The sequence below is a fragment of the Erythranthe guttata genome, chromosome 8, assembly GCF_056151865.1.
Source record: "Erythranthe guttata isolate IM_541 chromosome 8, IM_541, whole genome shotgun sequence".
NCBI lineage: Eukaryota > Viridiplantae > Streptophyta > Magnoliopsida > Lamiales > Phrymaceae > Erythranthe > Erythranthe guttata.
In genome coordinates this window covers 21392552-21414026 of record NC_142540.1, presented here as the reverse complement: position 1 = coordinate 21414026, position 21475 = coordinate 21392552, and the positions used below count along the sequence as shown (strand labels likewise).

The following is a 21475-nucleotide window of genomic DNA, read 5'->3' as shown; positions in this document are numbered from 1 at the left end:
ATTTTTTTATATTTTATATGTAAAATATAAATAATGAAGGATTAAGAAAATTAAAACCTTAGAAAATACTAATTCCTATAAGAAACTTTACGTTGCATTTTTCTTATAAGGAAATCTATATTTCGATTTGTTGTCCCTACCTGTGTTTTTAGTTATTACGTTTTATCGAACTCTCTTTCTGATTTTCCTGCAAAATCTTGGAAAATATAGAAATATATTGTGAAATTCCCATTATCGCTGAATTTGGAATAAAAGATAATAAACTAATGTAATTTCCGAAATATTCAAAATTCCACCGATTCCAAAGACATTCCGAAATCGGAAAGAACTTTTGCATTCCAATTTTTTTGAAACAAAAATTGGAACCCAATTTTATTACCGTCGAAAAATCGTTTTCGATCCATTCTGTTCGATTTCCACCCAAAAGTAATTTTGTGAGTTTTACTTTCACATATAAAAATTAAGGAACACAAAATAGAAAAAAGAAGTCAATCATACAAAACAGTCAATTGCCAAAAGGCCCAAAGTGCAATAACGTACACCTCTTAATGCACAATGTACAAACATGTTCCATAAGATCTAAATTCGGAATTGATGAAAAAGAAACAGAAAAAATAAAAAAAAAATAAAGCACAGCAAAAAACAGATCACAACAACCGTCGTCAGTCCCATGGCTTCTCCGGCCAACGCCAGATCCCCACTCCAACGCCTCTCCACCTTCAAGAACACCCCAACCGCCGCCGCCACACCCACCCCCTCCGCCGCCGCCACCCCATTCCCTCGCTCCCCTTCCCCCTCACACTTAGACACCTTCTCCTCCGACTCCATCTTCTCCGCCTTCCTCTCCCCCGACTTCAACCCCACCCAATTCTCCTCCGCCGCCCTCTCCTCCGGCTCCGCCGCCTCCCGGATCGAGAAGCTCCAGGAGGGCCTCCGCCTCCTCGACACCCAGCTCCGCCACGAGGTCCTCTCCCGCCACCACGAGCTCCTGAACCAGCTCTCCTCCGTCAAGGCAGCCGAATCTTCTCTCTCCTCCCTCCGCTCCTCTCTCTCCTCCCTCCAATCCTCCGTCCGCCGCGCGCGGGCGGAGCTCTCCGATCCCCACCGCCTCATCGCCGTCCAGACCCGCCAGCTCAGCAACCTCCACTCCACCTCCCTCCTCCTCCAGCACGCAATCCGCGCCCTCCGCCTCATCCAAAAGCTCAAAAACCTCGTCGAAACCCAGCCCGATTCGTCAAAATGGGATCTTTCGAAAGCCGCACAGCTCCATTTCGAGATCCTAACTCTCTACAACGAGCACCATTTATCCGGAATCGACGCCGTCGACACCGAATTGAAATGGGTCACCGAAATCGGATCGAAAATCCGAGACGAGGGCATGAAAGTACTCGAAAAGGGGCTCGAGAGTTTGAATCAACCCGAAGTAGGGTTAGGGTTACAAGTGTTCTACAACATGGGAGAATTGAGGGGTACGGTGGATGGATTAGTGAGTAAGTATAAGCAAATTGGAGTGAAGAGCGTGAGTAATGCGCTCGATATGAAGGCGATTTCGGGTGGGGGGTACGGTAGCGGTGGGCCCGGTGGGGTGCAGAGACACGGGACCCCGCAAATTGGGGGCGGGGCGAAAGCGAGGGAGGCTCTTTGGCAGAGGGTTAGTGGCTGTATGGATCAATTGCATTCGATTTTGTTGGCGGTTTGGCATTTGCAGAGGGTTTTGTCCAAGAAACGTGATCCGTTCACGCATGTTCTATTGCTCGACGAGGTTATGGAGGTAGGCCGTTTATTTGTTGTTGTTCTTGTTCGTTTATTTGGAAATCGAGTAATGTAGTATTTTGCCTTCGGTTAGTGCACGTTTGTATTTGGATAGAACAATTTGGATTCGACGGTAGGATTTGTCCTGTGAGATTGGTCTTGAGTGAGATTTGTGTTATACGAGAAAATCGAAAAATGGAAAGAAGGCAGATTAACTGTCAAAACATTATATTGACCTTCGTCGATAATCCGAATAAACGAAGCATTTTATGTGAACATTATTCACTAAGATAATATATTTCATAGCTTAAGAATCACTTTATGTATCTATTCGTGAATATGATAAGTGACAGCGCAGTTACATACTGTCGAGTAGTTTTGGATGCCGATAAAGCTATAAGCTTGAGAAAGAAGGAAATATCAACTTTTTTTTATTTTTATAATATTTTTATTTACCTTTGAGATTATATCTATTTATCTTGCGAATGCTCGGATTCATATACATACTTTTCCGTCTAGCTAAGGTTTCTAGTCGTGTTTTTGCTGTTTGGTAGAATCAACACACCTCAAATATAAATTTGATGCAACCCTTAATTTCATTGTTGCTTCTCCCACTTAAGGTTGTTCATCCAGTTGGTAAACTGACCGAACCAAACCGAAAATTCGGTACGTGCAGAATTCGGTTCGGTATCCGATTTTTTGGTCTCCGAAGTTCCGGTAATTCGGTTTTGCTGAATGCCGAAATTTTATTTTTGATTTATTATTTTATTTTCATATTTATATATGTAATAAATATATAATTTTTATACTGCAATTTATTAAAATAAATAAAAATTCATTTTTTAAAATATTTTTAATAAAATTTTGGTAATTCGGTTATTTACCGAACCGAACCACATATTTCGGTTCGGTAAACGGTATGAAATTTTGACCGAAATTCTACCCCGACTTATCGGGAATTTTTTCTCTTCTTATTTTGTGGCCAATTATCATATTATGACTAGCTAATGACAAGGTGTATCTGACATTTCTAATATTATCTGAAAGATGTAACACTGGCTTTCTTCTGTTTTATCTTTTTTTTTTTTTTGCGAAATACTTTTGATGCTGCTTATAATATAATTATCAATTAATTTTCAGGAAGGTGATCCAACACTAACCGATCGAGTGTGGGATGCTCTAATGAAATCATTTGCAAGCCAAATGAAGTCCGTTTTCACCGCATCCAGTTTCGTGAAGGAGATATTCACCGTGGGTTATCCAAAACTCGTCACAACAGTCGAGAATCTTCTAGAAAGAATCTCACGCGATACTGATGTCAAAGGGGTTCCGCCAGCTGTCACTTTGGAGGGAAAGGAACAAATGGTGGCTGCTATCGAGATTTTCCAGACGGCGTTTTTAGCACTTTGCTTGGGCAGGCTTTCGGATCTTGTGAACTCCGTTTTTCCGATGTCGAGCAGAGGGAATATTCCCTCGAAAGAGCATATTTCGAGGATTACGTCTCGGATTCAAGAGGAGGTCGAAGCCGTGCAGCAGGACGCACGTTTGACTCTTCTTTTATTGCGTGAGATCAACAAAGTTCTTATGCTGCTTTCAGAAAGAGTCGAATACCAGGTAAGCTTTTTTATTTTTGCTAGTTTTGTACATGGCACTCCGATGTAATATGTCTTCTTTTCATTTTTTTCTCCTTTTAAATAAATACGACAGATATCAACGGGCCCCGAAGCACGGCAAATAACAGGCCCCGCAACTCAAGCACAGATGAAGAATTTCACCCTATGCACCCACCTCCAAGAAATCCACGCCCGCCTCACCTCCATGCTCTCCGGCATGCCACCTGTCGCCGCTGACCTTCTCTCCCCGGCCCTCGGCACCATTTACGGCGTCGCCGTCGATTCCGTCACTTCCCTCTTCCAATCCATGCTCGACCGCCTCGAATCCTCCATCCTCCAAATTCACCAACAGAATTTCGTCACTGATTCCTCCACCACCACCAACGGATCCCCTTACATGGAGGACCTCCAAAAGAACATCACTCACTTCCGAACCGAATTCCTATCCAGGCTCCTTGGTCAAGCGGGCCCGGCCCGAAGCGAGACCATATGTACCAGACTCGTTAAAAGCATGGCCGCTCGTGTACTCACATTCTTCATCCGGCATGCATCCCTAGTGAGGCCGTTGTCCGAGTCGGGGAAGCTGAGAATGGCTCGGGACATGGCTGAGCTGGAGCTGGTGGTGGCGCAGAATCTTTTTCCGGTTGAGCAGCTGGGCCCGCCCTACCGGGCCCTACGGGCTTTCAGGCCCGTTTTATTTCTCGAGACTTCGCAGCTGGCGGCTTCGCCGCTGCTGCACGACCTCCCGGCGAGCGTGGTGCTGCACCACCTGTACTCGCGCGGGCCCGACGATTTGCGGTCCCCGATGCAGAGGAACGGGCTGACCCCGCTGCAGTACTCGCTGTGGATGGATTCTCAGGGGGAGGATCAGATTTGGAGGGGTGTGAAAGCGACGCTTGATGATTATGCCGCTAAGGTGAGGGCGAGAGGCGACAAGGAGTTCAGCCCCGTTTATCCTTTGATGATGAAAATCGGGTCGGGTTTAGAGATAAACGGGTCGTAATTTTTTTGATCGGGTCGTAATATATATATGTTCTTGATTATGGTGTCTTTTGGTATACATCATCGGTCTAATTCTTTCATTTGTAACATCTGTTTTTTTTTTGTCATCGACAGAAACGAACTATATGTGAAAGGGTTACCTTCATCTTTATTATTATTATTGTTATGATTTCGAGATATCTGAGATTAGTCGAGATAAAATTGTGCGTCTGTTTATTGCTATAATTGTATTTTATTAAAAATTTATATCACTCATCCTTCATCTCAACTGAAAAAGTAAACGACTACTCAGAGTGATGATCTAGTTGGTAGTTGGTAGAGAAAGAGAGTGCAGCGTCACGTCAGATGATTCGAGTTTGATTCCATTTGTGGTATGTCAAAAATTTCTATTTGAGCTTTGTCACACATGATTTGTCCACTGCAATTTACACATATCGTTAGTTTCCGAGTATTGTGCACATCTGTAATCAAATACTAAAATTGGAATTAGTTTATGAAGTTTGATTATCATTACATATTTACATTGCTTAGAATGAATTAACAATAAAATAGTTGAAGTAGAGAAATCGAAATATTTTGCTCAACAGTTGACTCCATGGCCCAATGGATAAGGCGCTGGTCTACGAAACCAGAGATTCTGGGTTCGATCCCCAGTGGAGTCGTCCATCTGCTTTGCTATATTAAATTCTAATGTTTTAAGTTTAAATTTTATCAAATATTTTTATATGTTTTAAATTTTATCAAATAATTTTATATGTTTTAAATTTTATCAAATATTTTTATATGTTTTAAATTTTATCAAATATTTTTATATGTTTTATTTTTGTAAGCTGTGTAAATTGCCCTTCTTAATCCCATAAAATACATTCATTTATAATTTGCACAATTGTTTTTTAGAATTGGCAAAGTTCATTGTTAAATCTTAACATGGTTGAAAATCAAACCAATCTACTCGATTCGACATCGTTCGTTAGTAGCCGGTTTGAGCTATATTTGCTAACATAATGAACCAAGCTCGAGTACATTTTCTTTTGGGCTGTCGAAATCTGCCTAACTGTCGCCCGAAGTCGGTTGTTCTACTAATAAAAAAAACTTCGAAAACTCCGTACAAACTCAAATTTTGCGAACAAAAACTCGTATTAATTCACCTAAACACATTATATATCCATTATTCGATTCTCTATTCCATGATCACAGAATACAAAATAGTGTATGGATAACACAGAATATATAAACTTGTCACTATTGCATACAGAAGAAGAAATAAAATATAATCCCGAAAAATTGTGAAAAACAAGCTCAACAAATTAAAGGGTACAAAATTAATTACTTTCAAGGTTAATCCTAATAATAATGAATCACTCGTTTATCGAGCCTTTACGGGCGATTGTTCCGAAGGCGGTAGACTATACAAGCACTTAAGCTGCCTACTAATCAACTTACTGTCGTTAACCGCCATTTGCAATTCCAAATCATCGGCCCACCATTGCTCCAAACCGTGCGCCTCGACAAACTTCTGATTCCCCTTCGACGACACAAACATCTTCCCCCCACCGCGACAAATATTCGTCGCTAATTTCTTCTCAACATTCGTCGCTAATTTCTTCTCACCCTCCAAATCCTTGTAATAGCAACAAATGTAGTCGCTATCGTTCACGTACAAATGAGGCACCCATTTCTTCTTCTCTCCCGAATTCGTCACCGATTTAATTTCACTATGACCGTCGACCGGAGGCCTCATTATTACCGAAACTACCCTCCTCCACAGTTCACCCGCTCGTTCGCCCACATTCTTCAGACTCGAAGACAACGAGACCGAAGGCGGGTTGAACAAATGCGTTTCCACAAATACCCCTTCTTTGGCCAACGCCTTCCCAACTTGTAGTGCAAATCCGGCTCCCAACGAATGTCCCGCGACGCAAATATTTGCGTCACCGTATTTGTCGCAGATTTTCCTCAACGCCTTCAAACCGGAGGTGAATCTAATCGAGCCCTTCAAGCTCTCCCACGCTAGGAACCTTATGTCATCCTCGATGTCGCGCCTAATGGTCGGAGTTTTGAGGAGGGTTCCGCGAAATGACAAAACCGCCCTCGGCGCATTGTTTGGCCTAACGAGGACGAAATCCGACAGCGCCGCGGAGCGGTCCCACTCGAGGATTGCACCGAATATGGATCCGTCTCTTTCATCTGTCAGTGTTTCGACGAGCTTGTACTTGAATGGGGCCCACCATTTGGGGGCGAGGGCGGATTCGTCATTTCGGTTTTCTTGCCGGTCGAGTTCGAGGAGGTACACTGCTTGTGTGAAGCATGCCATTACTGTCCTTTTGTAATTGCTGTCCTTCCTGTTTTTTTTTTAAATTTTTTTTTAATTATTCAATGAAATCATTTTTCTAATTTTTGAACTATGTAATGGGAAAATACAAATTAAACACAGAATACAGCAATCTCAATTCTCAAAACTACACATAAATTCAATCACGAATCATACATATCGAATTTCACGGGCTTCTGAACACACTCAAAATTTCAAACGCATTCGTAAATCTAAAAAATCAACTTCGGAAATACTTATCAAATTATCTGTCGTTTTAGAGAAAAAGAAATGTTGCATACTAACTTATCTGTTACTATAGAATTCCAATCATGCATTAAATATATAATTTTTTTTTCACCTTTATTAGTCCAACGCCTTGATTAGTTCATAAGATACGATGAACCAGCCAAGCTAAAATTAAATAATCATATAAAAACTCAACGTATTGTTGGGCCACGAGCGAGAGCTCCAATAAGTAATCTCACTATATTTTTTCATCAGTTGTGGGTCGACCCGAAAAGTATTTGACTAATCAAACATCCAATATAATTTAATTATTAAACTAACCATGATTAATCTCTTACCCAACCAAATCACCTAATCTAACAACAAAAGTTGATTTAGTAGCACATATTTTGAAACAAATGGAGTACATTTTTAATCAAATAAACATAATCAAATCATGCAAAAATTTCAAGAAACCCTAATAATAAAAAAAAAAAAAAACTGACCAAGTGGAAAAGAGGAGGTCCCTCCAGTTAAGAGGAGAAACATTTCGAGGGCCGGAAACATGAAACGCATACGGATGTTCGTCGTCGTCGTCGTCACTTTTATTTCGACGAATCGGATTTCTTGATTTTGGTTCAACAACCTGTAACTGCAACACTTCTTTCTTCGATGAACCCTTCTTCCACATTCCGTTTATGATTTTAGCGCTGTTTGATTTAACGGCGTTTATAAAAGGAGAGAGGGTGATCACTTTTATGGCCGCCATTGCTTTGTGGCATCGGATTCTTTCCAAAGGAATAAATTCCCACATTCAATTCAATTCAATTTACTGGAATCTGATTCTAGTAATCTCCGCCACTGTTCTTGATCGTGAATTTTGGAATTTCGATTTCTTAGGCGAAAAGAAAAGAGTTAGTTTGTGAATTCACGTGTGTTGTTATGTTAGTCTTTTGATTCAAGGCTTCTGTTTTTGTTTTTAGGGTTTTAATTTAATTATATTTTTGGTTGCCAAAATATAAATAGGGATTTATTGTATTTACATTTTTTTTCATGAAGTACAGTTAAACCTCTATAAATTAATACAGTTGGGACTATCAATATTTCATTAATTTAGCGAAATATTAACTTATCAATAAATTAATAATTATTAATTTATACATTAATTAATAACTTATTAATTTATGAAATTACTTTTATTATTATTTTCAATAAATACATTTTTTATAATTTTTTTACGTGTATATTATTCATTGTACCATTAGTTCAATGCATATAGAGCCCGTTTCACGAGCGGAAGCTCTTAAAACAACAATGATATAGAACGATTTTATGTTGAGTTATGAGAAAACTATACCGAAAGTTCTAACCATGTTAAGAAAAGTGAGGGACGAAATTGATGTTAATGTGAACTTCAACAAGAAACAAGCGACAATTAAATTATATTGTATTAAGCTTTCATAGATCTATAAAATATGTATTGTACCATGTAATGTAAGAATTATTTTTATGCATTATTAATTTATATATTATATGGGGCTTCTTAAAATCTTTGAATGTGTATTATCTTATAAATTTAGCGAATTATTAATTTAGCACGTTGTCCCCGAGTCGGGACCGGGAAAATTTATTATTTAAGCGAGGTTATTAATTTATCGGGTATTAATTTATCGAGGTTCTACTGTATGGTGAAATCATTAAAAAAAAAAAAAAAAAAAAAAAAAAAAAAAGAGGTTTTAGGCTTTTTAGTAACTTCTTTCAACTCCCACATAATTTTGACAATTTGTTTTAGGGGAAACGAGTTTTTTAGTCATGTAAGTCTACTAGTTTAGAGATTTAGTCCACAACATTTTAAAATCAGAATTTTAGTCTTATAAGTTAAAATATTTGAGATTTTTAGTTCTATAACATGCTGTAATAGGTAATTCAATGGTTGATTGAATGAGTTGACATTTAATGTATAAAAACATATATATTAAAAATAAAATTGATGATGTAGCTGATGAGTAGGACAATTTTGGTGGGAAATTTCATTATGTCAACGACACCAAAATGGGAGAATTGACATTTGGCTTAGTCCCACTTTGCACCTTTGAAATAGAGCCTTTTGGCAGTTTGCACCCTAAAAAACAATAATAGCACTTTATACCGTCAAAACACAATAAATCATTTACAGTTCACCCTGAATTGAATAATAAAGGCGATTTCATTTTTTTATTGGTTTTTTTTTTTTCGGAATTCAAAATAACAAATTAAATTGTTATTTTCTTCAACCTCCACCTAATTTTCGAGCGCACAAGTGCGAAAAACCAAAAATCACACTGAATTATTAAAAACAATTATATTTTCTTACAAATTAAAATAAAATAAAGTTTTATCACTAAATTATTCGATTGATGGATCTTTTATTGCAACTGGTGGAAATAGTAGGTAAAAATATTTGGAATAAATATGATTTTCAGATAACTTGATAACGAAATAGCTTAATGATTTCTTTCGTAAAATATTTTTTTGTGATAAAAAAAATTTAAATATATTGATGAGATGTATGTTTAGTCTTGGACTTTATAATTTCAAAATAATTGATGAAAAAAAAAAAAGATTTGACATTTGTCATCCTAAACAAATTCCATTAAAATATCAAATTACCTTTATTGACTTTAAAAATTAATTTGGGGTGCATTATGCATGATTTATTGTGTTTCGGGGGTGTAAAGTGCTATTAATTTGTTTCGAGGGTGCAAAGTGCCAAAATTATATATTTCAAGGATGCAAAGTGAGATTAAGCCTCTAAAAAATTCATTTTTACAAATTTATAGTTAGTGATCAAAATGAATGTAAACCAACAAAAAAAGGTTAAGTTAAAACACCCAAAAAAAAATTTAAGATATTGAAAATAAAATATGTTGCAAAGTTAAATGACATAAAAAGATTCTAAGATATTTTAAATAAATAAAATGTAGCAAAACGAACACATATTTACAAATTTACCACAAAATAATAATAAAATATTCAAAGCTATATTAAATTAAATTTACCAAAAGCATTAATTATATAAATGCATTAATTATTTTTTAATAGCAAACTAAAACAAAAAAAATAATATATAAATGAAAATGTTAATTTCCTCCATTTTGGTGTCTTGGATGAAATTACCTTCAAAATCGCCGCATCATCAAGTTAATGTTTAATCTATTTATTGTTATACATTAAATGTCAACTCATTCAACCAACTAATGAATTAATTGTTATAATAGGTTATAGAGCAAAATATCTCAAATTTTGTAACTTATAAGACTAAATTTTGATTTTAAAACGTGGTGGACTAAATCTCTCAAACAATAAACTTACATAACTGAAAAAATCATTTTACCTTTGTTTTACATAGTAACTATATTTCTAATGTAAAAAAATATTTTATGGCGAATACTATATCAAGTCTTTTTGATTTTATCAATTATTTGCTTGATTATGTTGGGCACCAACAATAAATTATGGGAGTCAATTATGTTATCGACTTTTTGAATACGCGATACACCCAAAATCTCAGAATAAACTACAAGTATAAAATATCGCATTTTGTGGAGTAGTGAGTTCCAAGTATTGAATAACAGAGAATTAAATTCGTGAATTACCAATTACCGTGATTATATTATGCTAAATTTTATTTAGACGGTCGCAAAGGATGAGGATGAAACTAGAAACATGCAATAATAAAATGAGCAAATTGCATGTAAGTACGTAACAAAAACATTTAATTGAAAAATGGGCATACTACTTTTCTATTTCGTAAAGAAACCCACTACTTAGAAAAGTCTTGCTAAAGGCAAGGGAATGTTTTTTGCCAGTTTTGTTCTCTATATATTGCTCTCTCTATATAACATGAACATTAGAAAACCCTCAACTCTTTCTTCACATTATTTTCCCGTTTTTCTCCGAACACTACTTTTGACTTTGATCTTCGTTTTTTTCACGTGCCATAACGTCGGTCTTAGAGTGTAGTTTGTGGCGGTCGTCGCCGATCATCTCTGATTTGGCTCTTGTGCGACCTTTTTTTTTTATGTTCGATTTTTGAGCTAGGCATGTGAACAAATTGTGAAAATCGAACATAACGATGTATGGTTGATTTGGAGCTTTTCGGAATTGTCTGTGGTCAAAGTGAGATGACACATCGAAACAGAAGCAAAATTTCGAGCTCGTAGGAATTTTGTCCGCGTTCATTATGTGTATGTGCAAACATTGTGCAAGAGATTTTTCTACGGTGCTACTGCGAGACACATTTTTTATAGCTATGTTTTTCTACCTCTATTTTGTGGCGGTTTGCTTTTTTGTGCTGCGCTTCTGGTATGTTTTACATATCTTAGGGGGATTTGTCTGAATATGCAAACATAAAGGGATTTTCGTAATTAGACCTTACATCATGGTTCCGTGTAAGTCATTGTAATTTATCCTTTGTTTTGTTTCAAATATATAAAAGGTAAAACGTGACAAAACATATTTTCTATAAAGGGTAAATTACAAACACAACTCTGAGGTATGATCAATTTACGAAAAAACCTCTCTCGTTTGGATAATTACATCTACCCCTCAACTATGATTTTTTCTTACATCTCCACCCTTATGGTACGGTGTCAAATTCAACATAATCATCTAGATTTCGTGGAACGTGCTCTAGTTTGTACTCGTTTTGTGCAAAAATAAAGCTTCTGATGCACCACAATCTGATATATACAAGCCAAAAAACACATATTATGATCATCTTGCTTCAAAATGTGGAGTTCGAATAGGATAAAATTGGTACAAAAGTGATAATATTCATCTAGAAGATTCCACTACATTTAAAACCGCAAGGGTTGACGTGTAAGAAGATTTATAGATGAGAGGTGGTTGTAATTACCCAAATAAGAGATGGGTTTTTGTAATTTAACCATACCTCGGGAGTGGTTGTAATTTACCCTTTCTATAAACTAAAACGGTCAAACACTGGCCAGAGGGGGAATTTTACAATTACACAAATATAGGGGAATTTTTTATAATTAAGCCTTACCTCAGGAGTTTTCTCGTAATTTACACCTTCAAAAAAATTTGACCCCCAAAAAATAATATATGTGGATGAGCAAATTTTCTGAAACAGCAATTTAAATTGAGGTGGTGGTTCAACAAATAATTTTTCATCTACAATGGAACCCCTTTTTTTCCCAACAAAACAACAAATATTTCCATGGCGCTCAATTTTGGAGCTGCTTCTACTACTCTATACCCAAGACCCTTTCTCTCATCAAAGATTTCTAAGCAAAAAACCGCCGCCTTTAATTTCTATTACAGCCCATCTCCGCCTTGTCTGAAGGCGGCTGCTTCTCCGTCTGAAGGAGTCGCCGACGATGATCAAGAACCTACTTTCTCTGGTAAATTTTGCTGTGATTTTATTCATATGAAGTTGCACAGTGTGTTTGATTTTAAATTTGAAAGTGGGATTTTTTCAATTAGGTCAAAGTATGAACTGAATTTTCTTTTTTGTTTTTTGTTTTTTGTTTAATTGCAAGATTCTTCATTTGGGTATTTTGAATGCTCATTGGCTCATAGAGTTCTAAAATAAGCTTAAAGTAGTGCTTAGCTGGCAGCTACAGGATTAATAGGGGTGGAAATCGGACGAATGGATTAAAGGGCTTTTTGGGATAATTTCCAATTTTTTTTAGGAAGTAAAAATGTAGGTTCCAATTTTTCGTTCTGAAAAAATCGGAATGCAAAAATTCATGCCGATTTCGGAATCGGCGGAATTTCGGAAATTTCGAAAATTACATTAGTTTATAATTTCTCTGGTAAATTTGCTATAATTTTCTTCATATGAAGTTGCACTTGTGTTTGATTTTAAATTTGAAAGTGGAATTTTTAATTAGGTCAAAATATGAACTATTTAATTTGTTTTTTTTTTTTTTCTTTTTTTGGTCCTAGTTATTGTAATTATTGATGATTAATCTGGGGTATGTACTTTTATTTTCAAGAATCTTGAATGCTCATTGGCTCATATATTTCTAAAGTAAGGTTAAAGTATTGCTGAGCTGGCAGCTACAGGATTAATGTTAAGTTGCTTGTTCTGTGTGTGTGTTTGCTTCATCGGCGTATACGAGGTTCGATTCATTACTTGCATTGTTTAGGCACGAGGTCGATTCGATCAGTTGCGGTTGTGAAATTAAGGAATAAAAACGAAGGAGCATTCGATTGTTTGTTATGATTTTGAGTCTCGTCGCAAATTGATTTCCATTCTGGAAATCTCGTTACAAATCGATGGTGTAGACTGAGTCGAATTTAATCATATAAAAAAAATGTTGTAATTTTGTCTCTCAATTCTTTTGGTTCATAAAGTAGTTATACGCGATTCTGTTCACACTGCTAACGGAATATTCCTTAATTTCGAATGTAAAAGGACCATCCTCTTCGGCTCGGGCACAACTCAATCTCTTGGACCAACTCACCTCCGGCCGCTCGTCTGTTGATGGTATTATTTATAATTTGTTATATAAATAAATGGTCTCTATTTATTCATTGTCTTTTTTTAAAATTAAAACGTTAAAAACTCGTCTTAACCAGGCTATGTCAGCGATAGTAGTTCTAGTGGGCCCACAATTCGCGAACAGCTCGCTAATTTAGTGGGAGAAAGAGACGATGATTTCACCATTCCGTTAGGTAAGAATCTGAAGAAATGGACACCCAAATTCTTGACTGTATCGCAGAAGAGGAATATACGAAGGCAAACTTACTTGAACGAAGTTTCTCAGAGGAACGATTCCGTTTTCTTCGCCACTATCGGTGCATTTGTTATTCTTCCGCCTATTTTAATATTAGGAATTGCAATCGCAACAGGTTACGTAGATGTATCATCCCTTTTTCAATGACATGTTGTATAGAATGTCACCAATTCACATCCACTTTTTTTTTTTTTTTTTTTTTTTCGATCGGTATAATATAAATTCGCAATACGGTTATGTTTTTATCTGATAATTATTTCCCCTAGTTGTGTTTAGTAGCACTGGAATTTGAGTGCTGCAAGACTTTCTTGTATAATCACTATTTACTAGGGGTGGAAATTGGAACGGGATTTCTGATTTCCGCCGATTCCAATCTGAAATTTTCCAATTTTGGAACAACGTTTTTCATTCCGGATTCCGAAATTTCCGAGTCCGATTTTTTGCAAACTTTTTTGGATTGGAAATGGTATACGAGATTCCGATTTTCGATCCAATTTAAATTTCTGAAAATTACCCTTATATTTTGGGTGACTAAAAAAATAGAATTCTTTCGAATTCCACTTATTACGATACGGAAATTTCTGATTTTGGAAAGAGTTTCTCCATTCCAATTTCTGAAAATTCGATTTTTGATTTTTTTTTTGGAACAAAATTGAAATTAGTTTTTCACTGCGAAAAAAACAATCAGGTTTTTTCCGAAAGTGCTTAATCCGATCCATCCGATTTTTACCCTTGCTATTTACATATATGAAGTCGAAAATCGAACAATAATGCAAATAAAATAAAAAAAAAATAAAAAAAATCATTAGAAGATTGCAAATAATCCAATGTGAATACAAAATATGACTAAATAGCTATAAGTTTCGTATATAATTAATTCTCAACAAGGTTCGGACGATACTTCTTTCTTGTGCTGGTAATTTGGAGACATCTCTTGATCCGTAGGCTGCACTGTCTTGTTTCCGATAACGTCGCGCTGTTTCTTTATGTAATGCCATTTTTCTTGGAGAATGTAAACGAAAAATACGAGCGAGATTTGAACAGTAAATACAATTGTCCAAATCCTTACATTATTTGATGTTCTCTTGTGGTAAGCTTGTAAACCTGTGTATATGTTGATCACTCCAAGTAAAGAAAGTGTTATTCCCATTAGCCAGTGAAATATATACCATATACTTCTGCCTTTGCTTCCCCTGCAATCAAAGAATATGTTAAAATACATAATAATATTTATATTTTAGGGAAAATTGTAGTTTTGGTCCTCTATGTTGGCCTATTTAGGAATTTAGTCCTCTAACTTATCATATTTGAGTTTTACATGCAATAACTTTGCAAACATAGTATTTTTAGTTTTATGACACGACAAATAAACTTGATGCAGTCTACATATATGGACGCTTGAAAATTTATAAATTCGACATCTAACTTACCATTGGTATGACTTTAATTATGTGAGACGACATATCTATAAACCAAATTGGATGTGCATTTATAATTTTTAAGTGTGCATATTAATAAATTTCTGCGAGTTTGTTAGGTACATCATTAAACGACGGCTAAAATTCAAAGTTCGAGTGAAATAGGACTAAAAATGCTAATTTTGGATAATTATTGCATGTAAAATTGAAATATGATAACTTATATGACTAAATCCCTAAAGAGACCAACATACATGACCAAAATTACAATTCTCCCTATATTATAAGTGTACATTCGGAAAAAAAAAATCGGAATTTTCGGAATAATTTTTGGAAACTAAAATCGGATCTGAAATTGGAATATCATATAAATATCCCAATTCCGATCCCGAAATTATGGAAACTCTGGAATTTCGGAATTCATAATGAAAAATATTGATCCAATATGATCGAAATTGGCGGAAATTGGAAATCCTGTTTTGATTACGACTCTACTTAGTGGGTTTTTCTAGGATTGAACAGGGTATAGGGGTATAGGGCAGTAAAGTGGTAAAATTCCAAGATTTAGAAATTTAAGCGGAATTTTTCACTAGCTTGGGTTAGGGTCAACGAGTTGTTGACCCTGGTTAATTCGGGTTGTTGACCATGGACCGGTTAAGAAACGATCCAACCCGACCCGACACGTCATTTCAAGAAGGGAATATACCTATGTGGTCTGAAGATGCCAAGAAACGCTTGAAACCACATGATAGCATAAAAGGCTAGCCCGATTCTCTGATGGTCGTTGTTGAATGAGTTATCGAAGTATTTTATCGACATTACTGTTGCTGCTGTTGCAACGAGGACCGATATAACCTGCATATATCAAATATTTATATAATTCATATATATTAGGGTAAATTACAAACACCGAGATATGGTCAATTTACGAAAACCCTCATCTTGTTTGGATAATTACATCTACCCCCTTCAACTATGATTTTTTCTTACACCTCCACCCTTATGGTGTCAAATTCAACATAATCATCTAGATTTCGTGGAATGTGCTCTAGTTTGTACTCGTTTTGTGTAAAAATATAGTTTCCGATGCACTACAATCTGATATATACAAGCCAAAAAACACATATTATGATCATCTTGCTTCAAAATGTAGAGTTCAAATGGGATAAAACGGGTACAAAAGTGATAATATTCCATATAATTTTGAAGATTCCACTAAATTTGAGGAATTGAGGGGTGGTTATAATTATCCAAACAAGAGGGGGTTTTTGTAATTTGACCGTACCTCATAGGTGGTTGCAATTTACCCTATATATAATAATTGCAGTGCAGAAACAAAAGTATATATAGGGTATCACTGAATTAATGCAAAACAATAAAATTTGCAATTAAAATAAAAAAATAATGTAAGCATAACTGAAAAAAGAACCAATTATAGCGCCAATTAAAGGTAATTAATTGCATTTGATTTGTGACATGAAAAGTTTAACTGTGGGGTACATTTATCTAACTAACAAAGTTCCCAAAGTTGTAATGACAAAACACTGTGGGGATATTACTCATCATGTATAGATTAAAAATAAAATAAAATTTACAGAAAAAAGTAATAAATTTTAAAAAAATTTACTTTTAATTCATAGTATAGTTTTTCAAAATAAGAATTAAAAAAAAAAAAAAAAGAAAAAAGAAAAGAAGGAAGGAAGGAAGAAATTAGAAAATTTAGCTGGACTTGCCTGTGTAATAGCATGACAATAGAAAAAGAATCTTAGCCTTGTAGGAGATTCCTGTGTGTTAGAAGACATCCTCTTCACAAGTATAGAAACAGGCATCAAGAAACCAACTGAAGCCCACAGAAGAAATCCATGTAGTTTTATTTCAAATAACACTTCATTACTCATCTGAAAATCAAACACACATAAGAAACTTGACTTCAAATAACTAATGCTACTAAAGATGGTTCTTGAAATTATATATCTATACATCAGATATATATATATATATATACCTGGTGTTTGTTGGTCGACTCGATATTTTGCGAAGATAGCATGTTTTTCAATCTTGATGGAATAATCACACCTTCAAGAATGAGAGAAAAACTAGCTGCAAAAAATAAAAGGTACAAATATTGGGCATGGCAATATTAGTCCCTTTCTTGATCTCTAAATCTATGGGTATATATTTATGCAAGATAATGAAAAAAGTAGCACATTATTCTCTCATTAGTCTTACCTTCTTTCCTCTTTCGGTTTGTAAAGCCAATGCTTGGATGATTATAGTAATACTTTGTGTGTGTGTGTGTGTGTTTGGCTTTTGGTTATTTAAATGTTTTATTTTATTGGGTAAATTGCGGTCACCCCTGTGGTAATGTCAAATTATGAAAAAAACCTTGTTGTTTGGGTAGTTACAACGACTTCCCTCGACTATGAATTTTCTTACACATCCAATATTGTGGTGTGAAATTTAGTGGAATTTTCTGGATTATGTTGAATATTCTCCATTTTGTATCAGTTTTTTCCCATTCGAGCTCCATATTTTGAAACAAGATGATCATAAGATACGTCTCTTGGCTTGTAAATATTAGATTGTGGTGAATCAAAAACTGTATTTTTGCACAAAACGAGTACAAACTGTAGAACATTCCAGAAGATTATTTTGAATTTGACACAATATAAATAAATGCGTAAGAAAATTCATATTTGATGGGTTTTTTTCACAATTTGATCGTATATCAGATATGGTGATTGGTGGCTATAACTTATCATTTATTTTATATAAAGGAGAAGCAAGTTTGAGGAATGGGCAAATATGTATTATTCATTTTTCAAAAGGGGTGGGGTCATGTTTGACAGGCTTTTGGGTTTAATGGAGGAAAAAAGTGGAATTTTAATTAGAGTTGGAAAATAGTCAGAATGCAATATTTATATTGTAGTTTATTGTTCAAGAACAGTATCTTCTGCTAGACCCACTACCAAGGTACACCCAATTATACAAACTATATATAAAGGTGTCATTTACTTTTCCCAAAGAAATGAGTTGGGTAAAAATTTGATGGATCCGAATTAACAGTTATAAAAAAAGTTATATAATTTTTTTCGCAAGTGAAAACTAATTTTATCTTTATTCCTAATAATTTAGGAAAAGATGAAAGTTGGAATAAATATTTTTGTTTCAAAATTGGAAATTACGGGTCTAAATATGCAAAACTTTGAAAATTTTATATATTTCATTCAGAATTTTGAAAGTTTCGTCGAATATTTTTTTATTATTTGCAACAAAGTTTCGATTCAGCGGTTAAAAAGAGCTTATAAGATATTTAAGAACTTATAGCTCTTCCAAAGTGTTCGTAATTTAAAAAAACAATCTTAAAATTTCACAAAATAATCTGCCGGGAGCAAATAAGATATTTTTTTTTTTTTTTAAGTAACTCTACCCTAACTTTTTATTTAAGATTTTTTAACGAGTAAAATAACTTATAAGATCATTATTCAAACACTTTCGAGTTTAATCGTAAAATTAAAACGTAACAACTTGTCAGTTCTTATCAACTATTTAAAATAATATTTTATTTATCTACTTTAATTTGTTGCCCATTATTATTATTATTATTTTCAAGAATCAGCATACCAAAAAACATGCGAACAAAAATGGTACATTTTCTGGGATTCCTCACAGAATGGTTGCTATCAGAAAACAGCTCACACTAGCACAAATAAGTAGATAAATATTTTGTGTTAACAGAATATGGGCCATTATAACATATATATATATATATATATATATATATATATATATATATATATATATATATATATATATATATATATATATATATATATATATATATATATATATGCACACATACATGCAACCTTTAGTGTGTGGGAAATCTAAGATGAAGAAAAAAATAATTAAAAAAAAGGGTCCCTCCTTCCATTATCATTACCATGAAGTTTACTCTCAAATGTGATGATGATGATAAATTGGGTCCTTTATTCTTGGTCTTTTTCGTGATTATATTGGTTGGCTACATTTCTTGGATCCACAATTTCTTTTCTTTTTATTTTTTTATTTTTTTTTATTAAAATATATGGGTTATTGTTGTCCAGATAAATGAGTAAATCTCTATAAATTAATATAATTGAAACAAATAAAATTATATTAATTATGTTAATTTAACGAAATATTAAATTATCTAACTGAGTACGTTTTTAACGAGTCGGGACTGAAATAAATTATTATTTAAGCAAGGTTATTAATTTATCGTACTGTATGTTTCAGCTGATCTTCAATTTCTCACACTAAACTATACCAAATAAATTCGACATTCTTGCTTTTTCTCGGCTATATAATTAATAAAATCATTATAAGTTTGTTTGTTATATAATTTGGATTTCATTGCCTCATGCACGAGTATAAATCGGGCTCGCTATACATATTACGTTGGAAGATCGGTTTGATACTAGAATCAAATTCTATATTGCAAGAAAATATGAAATAGGATGAATTACAAACAAGAACGGTGAGATTTTAGCTAACTGGAATGATAACTGCAGGATGACTTATAGTGAACTATGGGGTCTAGATTTTTGCGGAGGAAGACAAACACCACATTCGAGCAAACTTTTAGCAAAAATCTCACAAAAATCTGGTGTTTATCTTCCTCCACAAAAAAATTAACTGTTTTCGCGATTGAGGCATGTTAAGTATATATTTATACACTTAATTATACATTTTAATTGGAGCTTTTGGTATGTTTTAACGATAATTGGTGCTTAAAATGGCTATTAATTGTATTTTAGGTGTAAATTGAAGAATTGGAAACTTATGGGGTGAAAACTGCAAATTCGGAGAAAAAATGTGGGCCAAAAGTGAAAAAATCAGATTTCTGAAGAATTGAAGACCGCGCGGCCGTGCGGATTTCAGGCATAAATCTCACACGGCCGTCCGGATGGTCGAGGTGGCGCAGTGAAGGAATTTTAATTACACAAGGAAACCCGCCCTATTATATTTTTGCACCCTATTTAAAGGCCAAAAGCACACAATTAGGAAGGATCTTTGATAATCTTTTATCTTTAGTTTTTATTTTTCATCTTTCTACACGCAATCAAGGAGTACAAGAACGAAGACGAAGACTTGACGACTCTTCATCCTAGTTCTCCTCTTTTATTAGCTTTATGGTTTTTCGTATTTTTATTATGCTTTTCGTAGAGAACATGAGTAGCTAAGTTTTTATTCTAGGATTTTATTGGAACCCTATGTGGTAATTCGAACCTATTTTTCGACTTTTATGCAAGTTTAATTCTTCGATTATTTCTTCTATCTTGATCTTATTTAGCGCATGAAAGTAGCTAATTTATGTTGCTATTTGTTATTGTTAGAATTGATTGACAGATCGTTTTAATAATTAGAACAGGGATAGGAGAGCCTTCGAGTAGTTTTCACCGGATGAGTGTGTTAATTTCATGTATTATCGTAGACATACAGATAATACCTTAGGTAGCCGTTTACGAGACTTGTTATTTAATGCTTTATTTATACTAGGTTTGCATAGACATATAGTGAATCTTTTATGAATAATAGGCTTATAACGCAGCGACAGCTGGTTATGAGTAATTTCGTGTCTTGGGTTAATACTCGGGAATCGTAACTTGCATAATAGGAGATTAATTGGGTGAAGAATTATCGCATAGGGGGAAGATAAAATCCTAGATCCGTTTTATATTGATATTTTCTCGTGTTTAATTGCTTTCTTAATTAGTTTAATTTATTTAGTTAATTAATTTGACAACCCTGCGTAGGCTGAATAAAAATCACAATTGTTAGGATTTGGTACTTAGGATTAAATAATTTGCGTATTCCCTGTGGGATCGACATCCGACTCTCACGAGTCTACTTTACTACTTGTTTGCGATACGTACACTTGCGTGTTGGTATTTAGCATCCAACAAGTTTTTGGCGCCGTTGCCGGGGAATACGGCTAAATTATTTATTTATCCTAATATTAAATTTGAGCAATTTTTCTTACTTCAGCCAATTTTTTTTTATTTTTTTTAATTATTTTTTTATTTTGTTTTAGGTACTTTTTATGCGAAGAGGACACGACACGAACTTGCTACCTCTTGATCCCGAAATTGAGCGAACGTTTAGGCAAGCCAGGAGAAATCAACGGTTAGCCCAAAACACTCCGGCAACGATGGAAGACGAGAATAATCGTGGGGGAGGTGACCAAGGGCGCCTACCGAATGCGGCAGGGGAAGTCGTTATCGAGCAAGAGCAACGCTAGCTAATTAATCAACCACCTCGTCAACGAGCACTGCATGAGTACACCGTCCCGACACTCAATGGGTTCCAATCAAGCATCCAGCAGCCCCCCATTGCAGCCAACAATTTTGAAATTCGAGCAGG

The 21475-nt window shown here is 34.8% G+C and overlaps 4 protein-coding genes and 1 non-coding gene across 5 annotated transcripts; 3 read left to right on the top strand and 2 right to left on the bottom strand.

Annotated features, from left to right (window-relative positions):
- Window positions 1–333: 333 nt before the first annotated feature.
- On the top strand, window positions 334–4544 carry LOC105976290 (Golgi transport complex protein-like protein). The gene is made up of 3 exons (XM_013001565.2): window positions 334–1771; window positions 2893–3366; window positions 3460–4544. Exons 1-3 carry the CDS (start codon window positions 671–673, stop codon window positions 4366–4368), a joined length of 2484 nt encoding a protein of 827 aa, XP_012857019.1. The 5' UTR covers window positions 334–670; the 3' UTR covers window positions 4369–4544.
- Window positions 4545–4956: 412 nt separating this feature from the next.
- Window positions 4957–5029, top strand: TRNAR-ACG (transfer RNA arginine (anticodon ACG)). Its single transcript has one exon. It is a non-coding gene; the product is annotated as a tRNA-Arg (tRNA).
- Window positions 5030–5510: 481 nt separating this feature from the next.
- Window positions 5511–7737, bottom strand: LOC105976274 (GDSL esterase/lipase At4g10955). The gene is made up of 2 exons (XM_013001552.2): window positions 7413–7737; window positions 5511–6709 (listed from the first exon to the last, which is right to left on the bottom strand). The coding sequence occupies exons 1-2, from the start codon at window positions 7718–7720 to the stop codon at window positions 5734–5736; spliced, it is 1284 nt and encodes a 427-aa protein (XP_012857006.2). The 5' UTR covers window positions 7721–7737; the 3' UTR covers window positions 5511–5733.
- Window positions 7738–12038: 4301 nt separating this feature from the next.
- On the top strand, window positions 12039–13917 carry LOC105976294 (myosin-G heavy chain-like protein). Its single transcript, XM_013001570.2, has 3 exons — window positions 12039–12311; window positions 13331–13402; window positions 13495–13917. The coding sequence occupies exons 1-3, from the start codon at window positions 12128–12130 to the stop codon at window positions 13797–13799; spliced, it is 561 nt and encodes a 186-aa protein (XP_012857024.2). The 5' UTR covers window positions 12039–12127; the 3' UTR covers window positions 13800–13917.
- Window positions 13918–14435: 518 nt separating this feature from the next.
- LOC105976293 (cytochrome b561 domain-containing protein At4g18260) lies at window positions 14436–17383 on the bottom strand. The gene is made up of 5 exons (XM_013001569.2): window positions 17300–17383; window positions 17076–17170; window positions 16804–16968; window positions 15777–15925; window positions 14436–14845 (listed from the first exon to the last, which is right to left on the bottom strand). The coding sequence occupies exons 2-5, from the start codon at window positions 17115–17117 to the stop codon at window positions 14533–14535; spliced, it is 669 nt and encodes a 222-aa protein (XP_012857023.2). The 5' UTR covers window positions 17118–17170; window positions 17300–17383; the 3' UTR covers window positions 14436–14532.
- Between the last annotated feature and the right edge of the window lie 4092 nt (window positions 17384–21475).

Bases quoted from the DNA above. Each gene is read 5' to 3' on its own strand.
- LOC105976274 (XM_013001552.2), bottom strand. From the start codon at position 7,720: ATGTGGGAATTTATTCCTTTGGAAAGAATCCGATGCCACAAAGCAATG. The intron at 6,710-7,412 runs GTCAGTTTTTTT...AAAAAAAAACAG, and splicing joins GACCTCCTCTTTTCCACTTG to GAAGGACAGCAATTACAAAA.
- LOC105976293 (XM_013001569.2), bottom strand. From the start codon at position 17,117: ATGCTATCTTCGCAAAATATCGAGTCGACCAACAAACACCAG. The intron at 15,926-16,803 runs GCAAGTCCAGCT...TGATATATGCAG, and splicing joins ATTGTCATGCTATTACACAG to GTTATATCGGTCCTCGTTGC. The intron at 14,846-15,776 runs GTATATTCCCTT...CTTTGATTGCAG, and splicing joins GGCATCTTCAGACCACATAG to GGGAAGCAAAGGCAGAAGTA.
- LOC105976290 (XM_013001565.2), top strand. From the start codon at position 671: ATGGCTTCTCCGGCCAACGCCAGATCCCCACTCCAACGCCTCTCCACC. The intron at 1,772-2,892 runs GTAGGCCGTTTA...ATTAATTTTCAG, and splicing joins TGCTCGACGAGGTTATGGAG to GAAGGTGATCCAACACTAAC. The intron at 3,367-3,459 runs GTAAGCTTTTTT...TAAATACGACAG, and splicing joins CAGAAAGAGTCGAATACCAG to ATATCAACGGGCCCCGAAGC.
- LOC105976294 (XM_013001570.2), top strand. From the start codon at position 12,128: ATGGCGCTCAATTTTGGAGCTGCTTCTACTACTCTATACCCAAGACCC. The intron at 12,312-13,330 runs GTAAATTTTGCT...CGAATGTAAAAG, and splicing joins TCAAGAACCTACTTTCTCTG to GACCATCCTCTTCGGCTCGG. The intron at 13,403-13,494 runs GTATTATTTATA...CGTCTTAACCAG, and splicing joins CGGCCGCTCGTCTGTTGATG to GCTATGTCAGCGATAGTAGT.